Below are 15,936 nucleotides of genomic sequence, written 5' to 3' on the forward strand. Positions count from 1 at the left end.
TATCAGAATGAAGACAAATGCTTGCAAACATCCTTATTCAAAATCACTAATGTGTTCAGCGACGCTCAGCACAAACGCGGCAGCATTGCTACCGTAAGGTGTGGTGCCTGGGAACACGGCAGCTCTAACGCTGCTTTTTCCAGTAGTGTATGTAATGCAAAGAGCAGTGAGAAAATAGGGTGTTGCTGCACTTCAAATCAAGCAAAGGGAGTGATTAAGACATCATCATTTTCTGTTATTGTTCTAGTGGATGGTAGTAATTGCTTCTACACAGGAATGTGGCTATACCTCTATTGTCATCCATCATCCTGCTGAGGCTGTATACAGTACAGTAGAAAAGGCAAACTTGTGATTTGACCTCATTAGCATTCCCAGAATTACAATGTCATACCAATGATAAAGATTGAGATTATCTGCATCTGAGCAAATGGAGAACAAACAAATCACACATTATGTAAAAAGCCAACAGCGCAACCATGATTCTGCCAAATACTTAAAGGCTGCTTGAACCTGCTGGGTTCTTCATTTTGCATGTGGGACAAGACACAATTAAGAATTGTACCTATATGCATCAAACTTGCAGATATAGGGGATGGACCCATGCACGGATAATCTGATGATCTGATGATCAGGGAGAGGGCAGAGAGAGGAAGGGAAGATGTCGGAGCAGATGCCCTCTGATACCACCCTCCCTCTGACTTGTCAGTATTATCTGTGCTTCCTCTGACCTCTCTCAGGCAATCAATGATCCGCTAGAAACAGGGAGAAATTTGTGTGCAATTTGGGAAATAACACAGAGGCATTTGGCCTTTGCACAAATGCCTTGTACTCCCTGGAAGTTCATAGGATTTCCTTGTGATTCCCAGGACGAACACACAGCACGTAAGGAGGGTTCCTGCTCAAACGGGTTGAAGGCAAGTGGGACCAATTATTTGGCCCTTCTGGCAGTTAAGTAAGATCAAGTCAAATCTGTACCTGTCTGAGGTCAGAATAGCAAAATCTATAGTGGAACAGGGAATTTCTCAGTCTCCAGCCAGCAGCTTACCCCCTGAGCTGTGCTCCCCACTATTGCTGTAACACAATGCCAACACATATTCCAAACCACTCGTTCTCGGTTACTTTAGTCTTTTATGGACCGTCTTAGAGGAAATTAACTGAACTTCCCTACAGTGGGAACAAAAGAAGGAAATGAATTTATTATTCCAGTGGTACCCTTGACACAGATACTGAGTAGCTTCATTAAACATTTTGCAGCCCCAAGTGTCTTTGCTAAACCCTCTACAATAAGCACAGAGTCATTTTCTTTATTACAACACAAACATACAGGTCAGGATTCAGAACTCATTTACATCTGCTTTGTATCTGAATAACTTCCCTCATCTCAATGGGATCTAGGCAGGCACAAACCAAGGCTGCATCATCCTAGTCCTTCCCTTTCTAGATTCATTACCTTGCAGTACCGCTCTCAGATAAACTTATTTTCATAGGAGTCAGCATAGCCACAGCCAAATGACTAATACGAACCTTTAATACAAACAACAATAAATCAACGGATTAAATATAATTTATCGGACAAATACTATTTAGCTCTTTGCAAAGCTGTTCTGAACCATCTCTCTTGTCTGGCCATATTCCAGAGGAGTACTGACACTAGATAAAGCTCAGGCCTGCGGAGTAAGTTTACATAAGAAACAAATGCTGAAAACATCCTGTATTTATGATGGGAGATTTCACAGAGATCAGAGTGAATAACATTCCTGAGAAGGCTGTAATGTATCTGAAGACTCCTCAGTACCTAGTATGAGCCTAGCAGGGCAAGGTTTCCACAGACCCTGAAGCTCTACATTCAGCAGCGAGCCTAGGGAACCAGACACGTTAACCTTGAGAGATACTACAGTAAACTTTTAACGGCTTAGAAGATAGCAACAGGCTATTCCACCACAATTTCACTTTACAACACAGACTTTTTTTACTTACTTCATTGGTTTGAACAATGCTTGTCCATAGTTCTGGAACGTCATGATCAGCTTCAGCTGGGTGCCTCCTGATTTCATCGCTGTGGGGAAAAGACAAAACCGCTTTAAAATGCTACATGTGGATCTACTTACATTCAGCTTCCTTGAAACAAAATCCTGTATCTTTTGCTCTCTATTAGATTCAGCACTGCAGCATCTGAGCACCAAGCAGGGTAATCCTAACTGGACAAGAGATTATTCAGCGGGTGCAGAGTACCGGGGAGGGCTTTGAGCTGCCGACCAGGACTAAAAACGGATTGTACTCCCTGACATGTCTTTGTCTTCTTCAGCTGACCACTATGACCTCCATAAGCACCCTAACTGAATGGCGTGTATAGGAACAGACCATTGGAGTCTTGTTTTCTCTGTCTTCCATCACTGTTGGAGTTCCTTCTAACAAGGGACACACACTGGGGAAGGAGATGGGGTGCTTTCGAAGACAACTGCAGCTGGGATGTACAGTCCAATGCGCAGCAGACATCTCCTTAATTAAAAGTATGAGCAGATACTATAGCAATCTCTGATCTCTGCTGCGATTTTAATAATTGTTGCAAAGCAGTAGAGATATGTAAATTCATCTCCTCTACGCACAATGGATATGTATCCAAGCCCATCCATTAACTTGAAGGGATCCCAAGGTGGTTCGTACACGAGAGCAGAGCGGTGCGGAGCGGGTCACTGGCTCTGCTGGGAGGGTAGGAGAGGGCACGTGGAGGCGGCAGGGACTGCGGTCCACATTGCACACCGAGGGATATCTTTGCTCAAACATTAAATGTGCTCACTTGCCAGCTGAGAGCTAATGGGAGTTTAAGACTGACATTTATTCATACCAGTCTGAACAATTTGGACAGTATCATGTTAACAGCCAGATTATAGTGTTTCTAAAGCCATTTTTTTTAATATAAGAATTCATAAAAACGCATTTCACTTGATAAGGCTACTTAAAAAAGATAAATACATACTTTGGCAAACCGGCTGCTTTTTTACCATCTCAATCAAAACTGCTCTGAATAAATGAAATGACCTATACCCTGATTCCTTAATTCACTTCTGTGTTTGGAGAGGCAGGCCATGGCAGTCGTGTCTGTGTGGATGAGTCAGTCCTTTAAAAATGCTTCCTATGAATGATCAGGTAATCAATCCCTTTCTTTACAGTTCTGACAAAACCTGTGTCAACTGGAGAACTACATAACGTCAAGTTACCTTGCTCTGTAAATTTTGGCTTAGAGCTGCCCTTGTTCCACCTATATAGCTTGTACATTTTTTTCCTCCAACCAATGCCATTAGCTGCACATCCTTTTAATTACTCATCTCTCTGCCTTATTACTGACAGGTCATCAGCTCTCTTTCAGCACTTGTAATCTACATTTTTGCAACAAAATGCTATGCAAATCTGGTCAGTGTAATTATACTTCCCCTAGAATAAAATCCCTCCTGCCTTGCTGTTTTGCTGACCCCAGCCTTCTCTTGCATTTCCAGTTTATCCCAAAGGAACAAATAAATAATTAGAAATTAAAGGGCATTAAATAACTTGTACTGAACAGGTAAAGCAGAAGCACATGGCTTTCACATATTAAACTCCCTCTTTTGTGCAGAACGTGTCAGTTGATCCGCACCTGAGGGAAGAAGGAGCAGTAGGCCTTTTTGTACCTAGCCCAGAGCCTGAAGGCAATGAGAAGCAGCAATCCTCCAGCCAAAAACCTACATGTGCTGCCCTAGGACCATCACAGCCCAGCTACACGCTCTGGGAACACTCCTGGTTAGTCCGGACAGCAAACAGGCAGCTGGAGCTGCCCCTGCCGTGCCCAGGACCAGCCCCAACCACCTTCCGTGCCCAGCTGCTGCCGAGGGCGCGGGATTTGCCCAGCTCTTTAGGGCAGAACCTGTATTTGCATCCCTGTTTATGTGGGCTATCTCCATATAGGTCAGTACTATCAGCCTCAGTACCAAAGGGCAGAATTGCCTCCTGGCTGTCAGACACAACTCTCCCCAGCCCACCGACCTCAACACAGCTGCTTGCAGACTGCTCACACCAACTGAAGACAGAATGTTTTTTCTCTAAAATCGATGTAATTTATGTTTTTTTCATTCAATTCTGAGGAGCTCAGGACTTAGAGATTGGCTCCCTCTCCTCCATGAGACATGTATGTCCAAAATATACCAAAGATCCTGTAAGCCCATGAGAGAAAAGAGAAAGATAGAGCCGATTTTGAGGTCCGGCTGGGAAGCCAAGAGTTTGGGAAATCACAGCAATGCAAAGAAAAAGAAGAAAGGATGTTCCAGCATGCCCTTTTCTAAGCACAAAGTTTCAGATACACTAAGAAGACTGCCTTCTCAGCAAATTGAAGCCACTCGACACATAATGATTTTGTTAGCAGCCAAACTCAACAACGAGCGTGTCATCACCAAGGGAAAGGTATGGAGAAGATTAACAATTCAGAATAATTCTTCCATGAGACACAAATGCCTGGTTTCCTGTCAGAAGGAATTGAGCTGAAGTAAGACAAAAGCATCTCCCTGGTCTTTTTAGATCCATCTTATTGTATTGCCTTAATTGGTTGCAATAGTAGCCTCGACTGAACACAAGTTTTGCTGGCATGTTGTCCCTCCACTGCTACTAGGAGTAAACTTTGGACCTCCCCAAAACAGACACTGGTGAGAACGGCGTCCCGTCGTGCCTTACAGCAGGGCGTGCTGGAAGCCACATGCATCGTGGCCAACAACCCGTGCCAGAGCTCCACGTTGGCTTCCCCCCACGTGATCCGGACTTGCACGCAGATATTCCCACTTTGGCTGCTCGTTCGGTGCCGCGGATGTGCTGGCCAGGCTGGAGGTGATTCAAAGCCACCCTCCAAGTCCAGACTAGTCAGAGTCTAACATTGTAATCCCTGCAGAGAGGGAAACACCTGAGCTTAGACTGTCCTTTTGAACTCAGCAAGACCCTTCATGCACCTCTGAACTAAGCAGACTTGGGAGCAGTCCAGGGTGCCCAAATCTTGGGGGTGGCAATGCCAGAAAAGAGCAGATCTCATTGGAGAGGACTCACTCAGACCTCTAGGTCAGATTACTTCCCCTGTCCTAACTTAGCGTTACATCTGCCTACTGCCTTCCCTCTCATTTTCTGAGCTGTATTCCTCCAGCAACTCCCTTTCCTGCTCAGACCTCAGTTAAACAAGTCCCTCTGGCCATTACGGCCAAACAGCAGGAGCCCCGTCATCTTCCAGGAGCTTATCCCAAACAAACATTGTTTGCTCATCCGGACATGCCCTTGTGCCTTCACCTACTGCCCGCAGGAACATTTCTGAAGAAATTGTAATACCCAGAAGCAGCACATACAATTTCCCAAGACACTGGAGGATGCTACACCATTGCAATCTGTCACGTCTACGATCAGCAGGCTTAGGTATTTTTAAGAAGGCCTTGCAACGTAAAGCTGTTCTGACTCCAAGGGAACCACTAGTCACACTCTGAATTCACCTTTTTTTTTTTTTTAAGATTTGTGAATATACTGTATCATCACAGGTCATGAACAGCTCTGTAAAAGACTTTATAAACCTGCTAGCTCCCAGCAGGTACCTCAAATCAAGTCTCATACAGTTCCTGGATGTACTGGCATAGTGTTAAAAACAAATCCCAATACCATCATTACTTCTTATCCTCAGGCAACTCAAAGCCTCTCTTTTCCCCCCAAAGTAGAAGGAAATGGAAAGCAGCATTAACTTTTCTTGCTAACCCACTGCAACGGCTTTCGGGTGTGATCAGAAATCTTCCTAACTTTAGGAGGCTTTGCAAAAAATTCCCTGAGATATCTTTTTGCTTGAGTGTCTGTGGGATTGGAGCCTTGTCCAAAGACTAGTGAAATCGGTGGGATTCCTTCTGTTTTCTCAGATAGACTTTGGATCAAGCCTCCAAAAATCCCCACTCCATTTACATCTATGAGCCTGTTGTCATGGCCACATGCCACGTCTGCTACTTCTCCACCTTGTCCCCTCACCAATACAAGACCTGAATTCCCTTCCTGATCCATGGACACTATCCAATACAGAAGATGCACTACCTATCATCTCTCAATCACCTGTTTATAACGGTATGCTACAGGGTTTCTGGCTAGCATCTGGTACTCACTCCTAGTGGAGATGCAATGTTGCCCGAAGGGATTTGACCCCAAAGGATTTGGAATTTGAATTGGTCTGGCTTCCCACCTCCTCTGTTTCGCTGCCTGATAGCCCTCATCCTACTGGCCTGTCTAGACCGTATGGTCTTCTGATGGAGAGCGAGAGTCCCAACAGGACTCCGAACCTGGCTTTTGGTCAGAATCCAACAAACATTTAAAAATGTATTTAACTGTGCAATGCTAATGCCTGAGAAGTGAGATCCAGTCAAAGCCTGGGATGCAGTTAACATCTGAAACAGCGGATGTTCAGATGCATTTTGGAACCCTATTTATAGATCAAGCTTAAATCTAACATAAACGTGTTGATTGGCTTTAACAAGTAATACTCTGCCCCAGGCTAGAGACATGGCCCTGTACAAGCTGTAAAGAACATATTTCAAAACAAATTCAAGCCCTCATCATCTCTTAATCTGTTCTTGTTCAGCCAATTCTGCTAACTTTTTTTTCAAGGCCTTTCCCCGTTTAGTCAAGAGAGTAAAAGACTTCTGGAGGGGAAGAGATCTGTGAAACCATTCAGAGGCTTTGTTGTACATTTTAAGTCCCCTCCTTTCATCTGGAATTGTACATTAAATCAATCTGTTGACTCTTGGCAGATTCATTGTTTTCTTATACAGTAGATCAATGGTGCTACATTTCATTGTGTTTTTCACACATTCTCAACAGCACTTTTCCCATTCCTTTGGATGAGATTTTTATAATTTCCTTTAGCACCAGAATTTATGTTCAATATTTAGCGTCTTGTCTTTCTCTTTGTTTTTTTTTTTTTACTGACTTGAAGCAGAGTCCACCTCAGTTAATTGCAGCATTTATTCACTGCTTGAGTAATCTTGTGTGCTTGCTTTCTAATTACTGCCTGTACAAACTGAAGGCATTGCAGGTTCAGAAATGAACTCAGTCAGGTAATGTTTCCAAACCTTTCCAACCAGAGAATTTAAAGAATCAAAAAATAAAACCCAATGAAACACAGGAATTACAAAAGCTTATTCTGCTCACAGGCAATCCCACAGCACAGCTCCTCTGGACAGCAGTACAAGCAAGACCAAGACCACACTGCCTCTACAATGCACCATGCCATATTTGTTGTTAAACTGCTGACAGTGCTGCCACAATTATGCACAGACGCCTTGTAAATATGCAAGAAAATAGCTAACTATGGTTATTTATGCATGCAATAAACAGTTATGAAAGGCAAAGGAAACGTGCAATTGCCTGTGCATGTGCTTCTTCTGAAAACTGGGTTTCAGTGCTCAGTGCAAAACCAATTCTCTCTAGGCTCCTATTTATGGCAAGAGGAAATTTTCAGCGAATTAAATCAAATTAAGAGCTATCCCTTTATGCTGAACAAAATGAATAGGAAATATATATATATATATTGATGCAGGGCACAGAATAATACATCCTCAGCTTGAAAGCTCTGCGTAACCCTGTCCTTTTCAAGGCCAGCTCTAGGTGTCACTGTGGGAGCTGAATGTGATGCTCCTTCCCATCCATTGATTTGTTCCATTTAAACTTTAACATCAAGAAAATGTCACCTTGGTGCTCCCTGCTCTTGGGAATTGCTTCTGTCACCGTTTTCATTTTAAAATAACACTGCACGTTACAGAGTCGTGTGAGCAGTTCTGATAGATGGCGGGGGATCAATCTGGTCACCGCTCTCCTCCATAAATAATGCAAGCTGAGCAGAGAAATTACAATGTGGCTAAGAAAGCCATTTAGCTGCAGTTTGGATCTAATTACTGTAGGTATCAAGAACTCGCACAGCAAATCACCTAATTCTATTAGAGCCAAAGCAAATCTGAACACTGGAAAGAAACTGGATAAAGCAATATCCCATTTCATCTAATGCATGTAAGCCTGTATATTTAATTGTCCTGCTTACAAAAAGAAGCCTGAAGATTGGGCATTATGAAGGTTTCCATTTATTTGGTACTTCTAACCTGGCATCTTTGCAGCTGCCTTAAAAAAAGAAAACAAAAAGCAAAACAACAAAAACGGACCGTAAGGAAAAAACCCAGCAAAATTAGAAGATATGCAGGAATATGCAAAACAATATAACAGCCCTATAAATGCCCTTTAGTCAAATATATTACTCTTTATTAATCATCTTACATGCTTTTGAATCCCTGCTGCTGCTCTGCAGTAAGCTGAAAACTGGCAGGTATTATTTTAAAACATATATTTTTAAGCACCCAAAGAATTTGCAACAACATAAAATAAGAGATGCTGCACTGTGTAATAAAAAAGAAAGTATATTAACAATATGCTCTTTCTTGCTTTGCAACCTGACAAAACTCCTGAATCCCCACAGAGGCAGGCAGTGGATGCTACCAGCAAAATTCAGATCCTGGCATCTCTACATTGGCAAAAGACCCCTTGCACTTCCATATGCTGGATTTTAGACTGGGATTTATGTGTAGGAATCATTCCCTCTCAGTTCCCACAGCCACCGATACCAATACCAAATGTACCCCATGTTTTAGTTTATGGAAATTGTACTGAATCATTGATAGAAACCATGGCTCGGTGTTTTTGTTAGGGGCATAAGAGGCCCTACTGGGCTCTGAAGAGCCTTGTTCAAACATTAACAGAGAGACAATCCCATAGGAAATCGCTAATAACGATCGTAAATCTTCCTCTGTGGTCCCGTGGCCCTTTCCCCCCGTTGATCTGAAAGCTCTATCAAAATCATAATTAATGGAAACCTCATGACACATCTATATGACACATTAGGTGAAATCATGGCCCCAGGGAGGTAAATGGCAAAACTTCCACTTACGTCACCAGGGTTAGGATTTCACTCCTATTTTTTATGATAACCATTTTGCAGCTAGGTTCACTGAAGCATAGAGAGGTTAAGCAACATGCCCAGAAGCACAAGTGAAGATCAAGCCCAGAAGATCAAGTGAAGAGTGAGTAGTAAACTGTTACTTCTCATTCCTACCTCCCTTTTTCTCCCACCAGCTTCTATGTCCCTACATCAACCTTAACCATCCCACTGCTCTGCAGAAGTGACAGACTTCATGGTTCGAATGCTGCTGAGTTTGCTGCAAACACTGCTCTCCTCCTGCATAGACAACACGGCTGAGCTCTGAAGTGTTGAAGAGGTAAATAGAGATCGATACACTTAGCAGCCATGCAGTACAAAACACCGCTACGGCCAATGCATTTTGTGTAAACCTGAATAGATGAGCCAGGAGATGGTTTGCTTGAGCATCACCTCTGCACAGAGCTGGGGACAGCCTGGGCGCTGCCCGGGGCACTGCCGCTCTCTGCGGTTACAAGCCTGCATCTTTTCCTCCTCGATGGATGTGCTCAAAGAGCAACATTAACAAATGTGTTATAAAGTGCTGGCTCAATCCCCATTCGCACGTGTCACTAATATTCCAGAAATTGGTTGACGGGAGAGGTTAGGAAAGGTGAGGGCTATGTCAAGGAGAAAATCACCCGGGCCACATCCATACAGTGTCCTTGTTACCCTCCCGCACGGACCAGAGGAGCATGGGCAGAGTTTGCTGCTACCTGCAGTGTCACACCTGAGCTAGAAAAGGGAAAATACATGCTTAATTGTCAAACCTGAGCTCCTTAATGAATCACTCTGATCCAGAGTTTGCGGGACAGAAAACCCATCGCGGGTTAATAAACGAGCCCGTTTGTCATCTTTCATGAGCTGGGTGCCCACTGGACCCTTGAATCCAACACGTGGGATGGCACCTGGGTACCGCAAACTGCTTTATTCAAAATCCTGCCCCAGCAGAGCTCGGAGCTGTGTGCCAAGTACAGCCACCGGGCAGCTCCATCCATGGAGGCGAAGCTCTCCTGTGGCATCCTGCATTTTACACCTACTCCATCCGGATCAGCTAAATCAATCCGCTCTTGATGACAGAGGATCTCCCTTATTCCTGCTCAGCAGCCACTGTGATTCACACACTGGAAAATGTAAACCTTAGGGCTGCTCGTGCTATTCTTGCCCAGGCCGTTTCCTGCTGAAGCCAGGGGAATTTTTGCCTTGCAGGGTTAAAGACCTGCTGACCTCATCCCACAGTGCCAACACACCATCAGCGCTTTTACAGAGCTCCTGCTATTTCATCCCTCTGAAACAGACTTAGCAACTTTGTGGTCAGCGCAAGCAACTTCATTTTCTGCGTGGCTGACGGAAACCGCCGGCCGTGCTGCAGCTCTCTACCTCTGCAAACCACGGGGTGTGCATTTGTTTAGTATCCCAGGGCTTTCGTTTGGGGTTGTGGGTTTTTTTTTTTCCCCTGCGCTGCTACGCAGCTAAATTCAAAGAGACGCACGTCGTCATTAAACAGCCCCGGAGAAAAGCCCTGAACTGTGTCACCTTGTTTAACCGGAGCCAAAGGTTGACATGGGCACGTACCCGTTGTGGATTTACAAGCAGAATAAACAGAGCTGAACTCTGCTCATCGGGAGGTTGGCTCGCCTGGAGCTCCCTGCGCGATGCCCGGGGAAGCTGCAGCTCCGCCGAGCCGCAGAGCCCCGCGGTGCCGGGTGCTCCCGCAGCCATCGCTGCAGGGCTGCAGGTCAGCCACGCTCTCCTTCCTCGGGAAGACGAGCGCTGCCAGACACAACCTTTTAAATAACAGTCGGCTAATAATGCAAATCTAGCTCGTGCGAGATGCTCTCTGCTTTTCGCCATCCTTTTTTTATTATCATATTTATTTTAAATAACTGAATAGGGCACTTTCAGCCTGCTCGTGACTAAAAGATCTCTGAAATGAATGGGGTTTGCCTCGCTGGCAGACTTTTGCAATTATTCAGGTAATACAGAGCTGGCAATATCTCTTTATGTTAAACAGGGAAAATGAGCACAGAAGTCAGGAAGCAACGTTGTAGGCACGCCAGAGAGAAGCCATGCAAAATATTAATATTCAAACAGCAATGAGATCCTGAACAATGAGCAAATAATGATAAAAAAATGATATATATCTGAACATACCAACACTGGTTATCTTTTGGGAGACCAGGTCTTGTAGTAAAGCCTCAATTGCAGGATTGTGTCTGGAATACAACTCGTACCGATTAATGCCAATGTGGAATTTTAACCAGTTTGGGTAGGAGTCTATGGAGGTTTCTCCAGTTGGCAAAAATTCTTCATTATCTTCGTTTTGCCTACCACCAAAAAAAAAGAACAACACAAGAAAAACCCAAAAATGAGGAGAGAAAAATAATGTTACCGTTTGTAACAGGCATCAAGAAACAGGGCTTCAAAATGTGACAACTTGGAAAAGCAAAGCGCTACAGGGGTGGGAGAAGTCCCTGGTTTGTCCCCGCGCCGGCTGCACGCCAGGAGCCTGCTCCCACCTGGGGCCAAGGGGGAGATAGATTTTCACCTCCCCTCATCACGCCTGATTTAACACCCATGAAAGTCAGGAGCAAAACTCGGGGTGACACCACTGAGCATTAGCAGAGGCCCTTACATAGCAGAAACACAGAGCTGCAAGTCTGATATTGTGTTTAGGTTGTATTATGTTGCACACATCTTTTACGAGTTTGACCCAAACGACAGCATCATCCCGAACCCTTATTTAACAGGGACCTGGGTCTGGAAATGGAGAGTGCAGCGGTGACTTGACCTGTTCTACCAAACGCTCCCACTCTCTTCTTCTCCTTTTTAAAAAGAGAGAACGAGAAGAAACTGGATCACTCTGAACCGGTCGCTAAAAAACAACTCTGGATGGTTTTGCCCCTTCCCTATTACAGAAAAGAACTGTTAAAATGACTTTTAACTCCTCAATTTCATGTTAGTTCTGTGAACTTTGGCTGCAGCCACTAAGGAAAATAGGTACAACAGGCAGCTGCATGGTGGACATCAGCGATAACTTCACTCTTCACCTACTGCATACACCATCACATTTCTTCGATCCAGAAGTCCTCTGTTTTTAGTCATCTCCAGATGTTCGTACATTTGTGACTCTTGTTTTTTCTTTTTTTTTTTTTTCTCCTCCCCTCTCCTCTCAGAGAAACCAGAACTTTTTCAGGTTATTTCACTTCACAGTCAGTTTTGATTCTTAGATGGAAGGGGCCTGGACAATTCATGCGCTCGTGGGGTGGAAATCAGAAATATTTAGCCTCTCTTTCTAAAGGTTTAGCTCATGCTGGCTGCTCTGCGGCTTGACAGAGCTTTTGCACGGTACAATGCAGCTGTTTAAACATTACAATGTCAGTGTGTTTGGAAGAGGGTGCTGTTGTATTAGACAAGCCTTTTGATTTTTCAGTCGTTGAAATTTCTCAGCATTTCTTACAAGCCAACAGGGCATACGATTCACAGAGGCAACTAGCTGCTTTGAAGGCTGGAGAGCAGCAGAGGTGCTAGGACCCTGGGAATTAATTGAGGATGAAAAACGTAGCACAGAGCAGATCCCGAAGGCCGAAATACCTGCTCGGATGACTGCCTTTGTGATACCAGACCTTGCTTGGGAGAAAAGTTCATCTATTAACTGCCTGGTCCCCCTGCTTAGCCCCCACACCTCCGAGTGGGAGACTGGGAAGGTACCGGAGAGGGAGGCTCTCTGCGCTCGCCCTTTCTTGCGCTGTTTTTCTGGGTAGCATCTGCCTCTGGCTACGGCTGGAGAAGGGATATGGGGGCAGACGGACCCTTTGGCCTGGCCTCAGTACCCCAGCCTTCTCATGCTCCTGCGTTTATTCTGTATTTCATGGCTTTTTTCGGAAGGAACACAACCGGTCAAGCCTGCGTACGATTTCTCCTTTTTCCCGGTGACCCCGAATCGCCCCGTTTAACCCTCTGCCCGCTCCGCGCCAGCCATGCCATCAATTCCCGCGAACGCCCGGCTAAAACCGACGCTGTAAGAGGGAAGGCAGGGACCGGGGGCAGCGCCGGGCCACGTTCCCACACCCGGAGCAACCCCCACCCTTGGTACGGAGCCCCGCCGGCCCGAGCCGAGCCAAACCCGGGCCGGCTGTCCCCGGTCCCCCGGTTACTCACCACTCGGGCTGCTCGGCCGCCCGGGGGTTGAACCTGATGTCGCTGTTGACATTGAAGAGGAGGTCGCCGTCGGCCAGCGGGGGCAGGGCGGCGCGGTAGAGCGGGTGCTGGAAGAGGGCGGCCAGCGGGGCGGCGGCGGCGGCGGCAGCGGCGGCGGCGGGGGGCGGCGGGCGCGGCGCCCCGGGGGCGATCAGCCGCCGCGGCCGCGCCGCCGCCGCGCCCCCCCCGCCGCCGCCGCCGCCTCCGCCGCCGCCGCCGGCCGCCGCCCGCTCGGCCGCTTCCCGCGACTGCGAGGAGAGGTTGGAGCCCGGCTCGGCGCTGAAGTCCTGCAGGATCCGCAGCGTGTGCTTGCTGGGCCAGCGCGGGGCGGCGCGGGGCGGCGAGGCGGCGGGCGGCGGGCAGGAGCAGCCGGGGCGGCCCTCGGTCCCCCGGCGCTCCAGGCGCGGCAGCAGGTCGATCATGATGTGCATGGTGCAGGCGACGAGGAACACCATGAGGATCAGCACCCGGAACTTGCGGACCAGGAGCATTTTCATGGCCGGGGCGGCTAATAAATTACCGGGGGAGGGGGAGGGAGGGAGAAGCTTTCGCGGAAAAAGCCCGGGCGGGCGTGGGGCTTCCAGCCCCCCCCCGGGGCTTTGGCTTGCTCCTTTCGGATCGGGAAGCGAGCGATCAAGTCAATAAAGTTATCTCCATAGGCGCCGAGAAACAAACAGGCTAAAAACAATAGGTCCTCATTTCTCAGTATCATCAAGAACTTAGGAGGGGGAGGGAAAAAAAAAGGGGGGGGGGGGGGGATTAAAAAAGGAGCACCGGACCGAGCCTTTAAAATCAATAGGAAAACAATGCCAGCGGCACTGCAATATATAGAGCCATCTGTTCACGATTTCTCTCTCTTTTTATTACAGGGATCACAACAAATAGGGAAAACTGGTTCTTGGAGAGAAACCAGCATCAGACACTAGCTCTGATTAAATAAAATAATAATAATTAAAAAAAAAAAAAGACGGGGAGGAGGAAGGGGGAAGAATAATATTAAGAAAACCTGTACGGAAAGGCGACAGAAGAAAAAAAATCATCCATAATATTTGGCTGTGCTGGAAACGCTGACTCCCTTCCTTTGAATTTGACCAGTGATGCAGCAGAAGTGCTCTCCCGCTCGCTTTCGCTCCCTCTCTTCTCTGAGACTGTTTAAGAACATTGGCCGGAAAATAATTTTCTTAGAGCGGTTCCAGTTTCTTCATCCATCGCGTCCAGTGCTTGGGAGAGATTAATACCTTCAACTGAGATCAAGTCTGGGTGGCTGCTGTATCCGAGCTGGGCTTTTGCTTTGGCTTGGGTTGGTTTTTTTTGGCTGCAAAACTGTCTGATGGCAAAACTGCAACATAAAGGTTAAATATGGCACAGAAAAAAAAAAGGGGGGGGGGGGGGGAGGAAGGATTAGAGGAAAGAAACTAATATAAATCAGTAGAGGTTCTTTTTAGCAAAGAGGTCCCGTCTTTGATCTCTGCTGGGTCTTACAGATCTGCCTTTTAGAGAGAGGAAGGAAGAGAGAAAGGGGGAGAGAAGGGAAGAGGGGGGAGAGATCTTTGGCAGGTGCAGAGTGAAAACCTCTTTCAGCTACACTGAATTCTGGAGACTGGTTGGACTAGTAGCTCTGCAGCTCCAGCTTTCAGTGGGTGTGTTAAATATTATGAGCGAGCCATGATTCCTGCCTTCCTCACGTCATAGTTAGGAGATTGGCTAAATAAACGCTACAGTGATAGTAACAGGAAAACCTCAACCAAAAGCGGGGGTTTTTTTTCCCCTCCTCTCCTCCCTCCTTCCCACCCCCCTTTTCATTCTACTGCAGCTCCAACTGGGGCAAGGAGAGGGCGTCTGTTCCACAAACGTTTGCAAAAAAAAAAAAAAAAAATGGTAGCGGAGAGAGGAATCTGCGCTAATAACATTGCAAAGTATAAGCGCGATCTGTGCGCCCAGGCTGGGAGCAGCGATTCTGCTCTGTCATTGCCTGGGCTGGAGAGCGGCCGGCCGGCCGGCCGTTCCCCATCGCGCCCAGCCCCTCGCCGGAGCAAGGTCAACACGGCAAGTGTGCGCTCCGCTTCCTCCGGAGGAATAGTCTTTATTCTTAATCCGAGATCCTGTAGGCTGTGATAATCCGTGTGCGTGCTGCGGGGTAATCTGCCCTCTCTCCTGCTGCCGTTAGCTGCACGGTTGGCTCCGTGCCTCGGTGGCCTAATGGCTAATGGAGGCGGTGGTCCTGGGGCCAGGGTAGCCTCCGGAGCCCAGCGAGTGCCGTTGATGGTTGTCTGAGGTTGAGGGCGGTCTGGAGGAAAGGAAAAGCCACTCCAATGGTCTTCAGGTGATCAGGCAGGGATGCTCTGGGCTGCTGATTTTGTCTTTGGGCAGGGGGTCCCCTAGATTTTATGGTCCTTAGCAGGGCTCAAAGAGTCGTTGAGTGGGGCTGCAGTAGGAGTGAGAAAGGTAATGTGCTTCTGCCCCCCCCCCCCCATGCACTGTTACAGTGTCCCCATGTTTTGCATAAGGGAAGCCACTGCTTTTCCAATGGGAAAAAAAGGTTGAAGAAAAAAAACAGCCGACGGGGCCACGATCCTATGGACTGCTCTGTACCTTTATGGAGGAGCGAGACTTGCTGTCCTTGGGGGACCTCTTAGTACCAGGGTTCAGAGGTACAACTCACTGTAGATGCAGCACTTCAATTCCCCTGGAAGCCATATGTCACCCTGGCTCCTTCAAGTACAGGTGTACTTAATCACAGCAAA

General features: G+C 46.8%; 1 protein-coding gene across 1 annotated transcript in view; it reads right to left on the minus strand.

Annotated features, from left to right (window-relative positions):
- The window catches only part of FAM20C (FAM20C golgi associated secretory pathway kinase), a 60,837-nt gene extending 45,854 nt beyond the window's left edge, over nucleotides 1–14,983 (minus strand). Inside the window, exons 1-4 of the mRNA XM_052772933.1 lie at nucleotides 14,199–14,983; nucleotides 13,154–13,870; nucleotides 11,147–11,319; nucleotides 1,978–2,056 (exon numbers count right to left, since the gene is read on the minus strand). Of these exons, the coding sequence (XP_052628893.1) occupies nucleotides 1,978–2,056; nucleotides 11,147–11,319; nucleotides 13,154–13,689 (788 nt within the window). The 5' untranslated portion in view covers nucleotides 13,690–13,870; nucleotides 14,199–14,983. The remainder of the gene's footprint in view (nucleotides 1–1,977; nucleotides 2,057–11,146; nucleotides 11,320–13,153; nucleotides 13,871–14,198) is intronic.
- Between the last annotated feature and the right edge of the window lie 953 nt (nucleotides 14,984–15,936).

Source organism: Harpia harpyja, chromosome 21 (assembly GCF_026419915.1).
Source record: "Harpia harpyja isolate bHarHar1 chromosome 21, bHarHar1 primary haplotype, whole genome shotgun sequence".
NCBI classification, from domain to species: domain Eukaryota; kingdom Metazoa; phylum Chordata; class Aves; order Accipitriformes; family Accipitridae; genus Harpia; species Harpia harpyja.